The following is a 2,315-nucleotide window of genomic DNA, read 5'->3' as shown; positions in this document are numbered from 1 at the left end:
CTGTATGTTCACTGTATGTTCTGTATGTTCTGTGTTTTAGAGCGGAACCAGCTTCCATGTGTTTGATCAAGGTCGGTTCTCTAAGGAGGTTCTACCAAAGTTCTTCAAACACAACAACATGGCCAGTTTCATCAGACAGCTGAACATGTGTGAGTATCATCAATGTCTGCTAATCGCTGATCATTGATTACTGATCAGATTCCAGCAGGGGTTAGAACCACAGAGTGACGGAGTTTGGTAACATGTATTGATTGGTCAGGATCAATGTGTTTTTTTTATACAGAAAGTCTCATGTGGACAGTTAGAGTAATATCTGTATACAGGTCAGAGGTCAGCAGGGGGTCACACACACAATGTAAATACAGGCTGAATTATAAACCACACACTGTACTATCATGATTAGACCAAAAACAAACTGACAGCAGAAAGTTTGTATCTTCTTCCATTAAAACCAGTGTTTAAAGTATATGATGGTTACTGTACAGCAGCAGTTAGCTGTTGCATAGTACATAGTATATAGTACATATAGATAGATAATCTATTTATCCTGAGGGAAATCCAAGTATATTACATATTACATAGTACACACTACATAGTACATACTATCAAGCCAGGCTCAGCCAGTGTACCAGTGAATCAGATTTAGAAATACTTTATTGATCCATTGATTGATTTGTTTAGTTGTTCTACTCACACAATGTTAAAGAATACAAATAATACTTATATTACAATATCTTACACAATATATATAGAATAGAAATGTATATATAGGCTTATACATATAAGTAAAACAATAAAAATGGAAAAATAATAAAAGCCTATATACCTTTATAGTAATAAAATATATACACTATATGCTAATGTATACAAAGTAAATGTAAATGTATTCCACAGTATGTGCTGACAGAAATAAAATAGTAATGAGTTTTAAAGATTGTGGTGTTGCAGAAGTTGCAGATTATTACAAAGAATGACTAAATAATTCAGTGTATTGCACATTGTATTGCACATTGACCCGGGTATTGCACCTTAATCAACATTCAGCACCAGTTTAATGACAATGACTGAGTTTTGGCACTTTGAGGGAGGAGTTAAAGATGGTATGAAACTTGGACAGCATACTCCTCTCTGACACCGCCAGCAAAGATGTGTATTAACTGTGTGTACCTGTGTGTACTCAGATGGGTTTCGTAAGGTGGTTCACATCGAGCAGGGCGGTCTGGTGAAACCAGAGAGAGACGACACAGAGTTCCAACATCCGTTTTTCATCCGAGGACAAGAACATCTGCTGGAGAACATCAAACGCAAAGTCACCAACGTACGTACCTGAGAACATCTGTATACTTCAACACTTGTACACATGTATACCTGTAGTGAATTTTAATTTTATGATCAATATGATAGAAATTATCAGTATGGCGTTCTCATTAGAAGGAAGAAACCACATCTGTTCTTGACTCAACCCACTGCGTACTACTAACATGTACCACATATTTGTGCTCTATATATCTATCTCCATCTCCATGGTAACAGTGTCTCTGTGCTGTGATTGGCTCAGGTGTCATCTGTGCGCCAGGAGGAAGTGAAGATGTCGGCAGATGAAGTGAACAAGATCCTAAACGACGTCCAGCTGATGAAGGGGAAACAGGAAACCATAGACTCCAGGATCATCGCCATGAGACAGTAAGAACTGATCCTAGATCAGGAACCTGCAGTCAGTCCAGCATTCAGCGAGTTGATCAATAAACCTGATCCTGTTTGTTTCAGTGAGAATGAAGCTCTGTGGAGAGAAGTGGCCAGTCTGAGACAGAAACACGTTCAGCAGCAGAAAGTTGTCAACAAGGTAATCAATACAGCAATACATCAATAAATCAATACCTGTACATCTACACTGAAGCTGAAGTTCACAATGCTAACAATGCTAACAGCATCTAAAACAGTATATTAGCATTATATATACTGTACATTATACACACTGCCACACTCCACACCATGCATCACCATAATAATACTACGCAGTCATTATATATACGGCTATATATCATCTCCATATAGTATAGGCTGTACATTATACACCACTGTACATTATATGTACTATATACTACAAGTCATTAGTATATACTCATATACCATAACTGGTCATTATACTAGTACCTGAGTATGATACAGCACTGTACACTATTACTGTAACATATCATAATACTGGTAATTATATATACCTGTAAAAATATATACACTGTCATTAATATACTCTAGTACACTTATAACACACTGTCCTTACATACGTACATTATATATACTTGTCATTATATACG

The 2,315-nt window shown here is 36.6% G+C and overlaps 1 protein-coding gene across 1 annotated transcript; it reads left to right on the top strand.

Annotated features, from left to right (window-relative positions):
* Positions 1–1,927, top strand: LOC118342680 (heat shock factor protein 1-like). The gene is made up of 4 exons (XM_035681297.1): positions 1–149; positions 1,182–1,318; positions 1,559–1,683; positions 1,768–1,927. The coding sequence occupies exons 1-4, from the start codon at positions 119–121 to the stop codon at positions 1,868–1,870; spliced, it is 396 nt and encodes a 131-aa protein (XP_035537190.1). The 5' UTR covers positions 1–118; the 3' UTR covers positions 1,871–1,927.
* Positions 1,928–2,315: the final 388 nt, after the last annotated feature.

The sequence above is a fragment of the Morone saxatilis genome, unplaced genomic scaffold (genome assembly GCF_004916995.1).
Source record: "Morone saxatilis isolate NCDOM2014 unplaced genomic scaffold, NCSU_SB_2.0 Contig9, whole genome shotgun sequence".
Lineage (NCBI taxonomy): Eukaryota > Metazoa > Chordata > Actinopteri > Moronidae > Morone > Morone saxatilis.
Note: the sequence above shows the minus strand (reverse complement) of the source record. Positions and strands in the feature narration are given on the sequence as shown.

Coding starts and splice junctions, on each gene's coding strand:
- LOC118342680 (XM_035681297.1), top strand. CDS start 119: ATGGCCAGTTTCATCAGACAGCTGAACATGT. Junction 150..1,181: donor CATCAGACAGCTGAACATGT/GTGAGTATCATC, acceptor GTGTGTACTCAG/ATGGGTTTCGTAAGGTGGTT. Junction 1,684..1,767: donor AGGATCATCGCCATGAGACA/GTAAGAACTGAT, acceptor TGTTTGTTTCAG/TGAGAATGAAGCTCTGTGGA.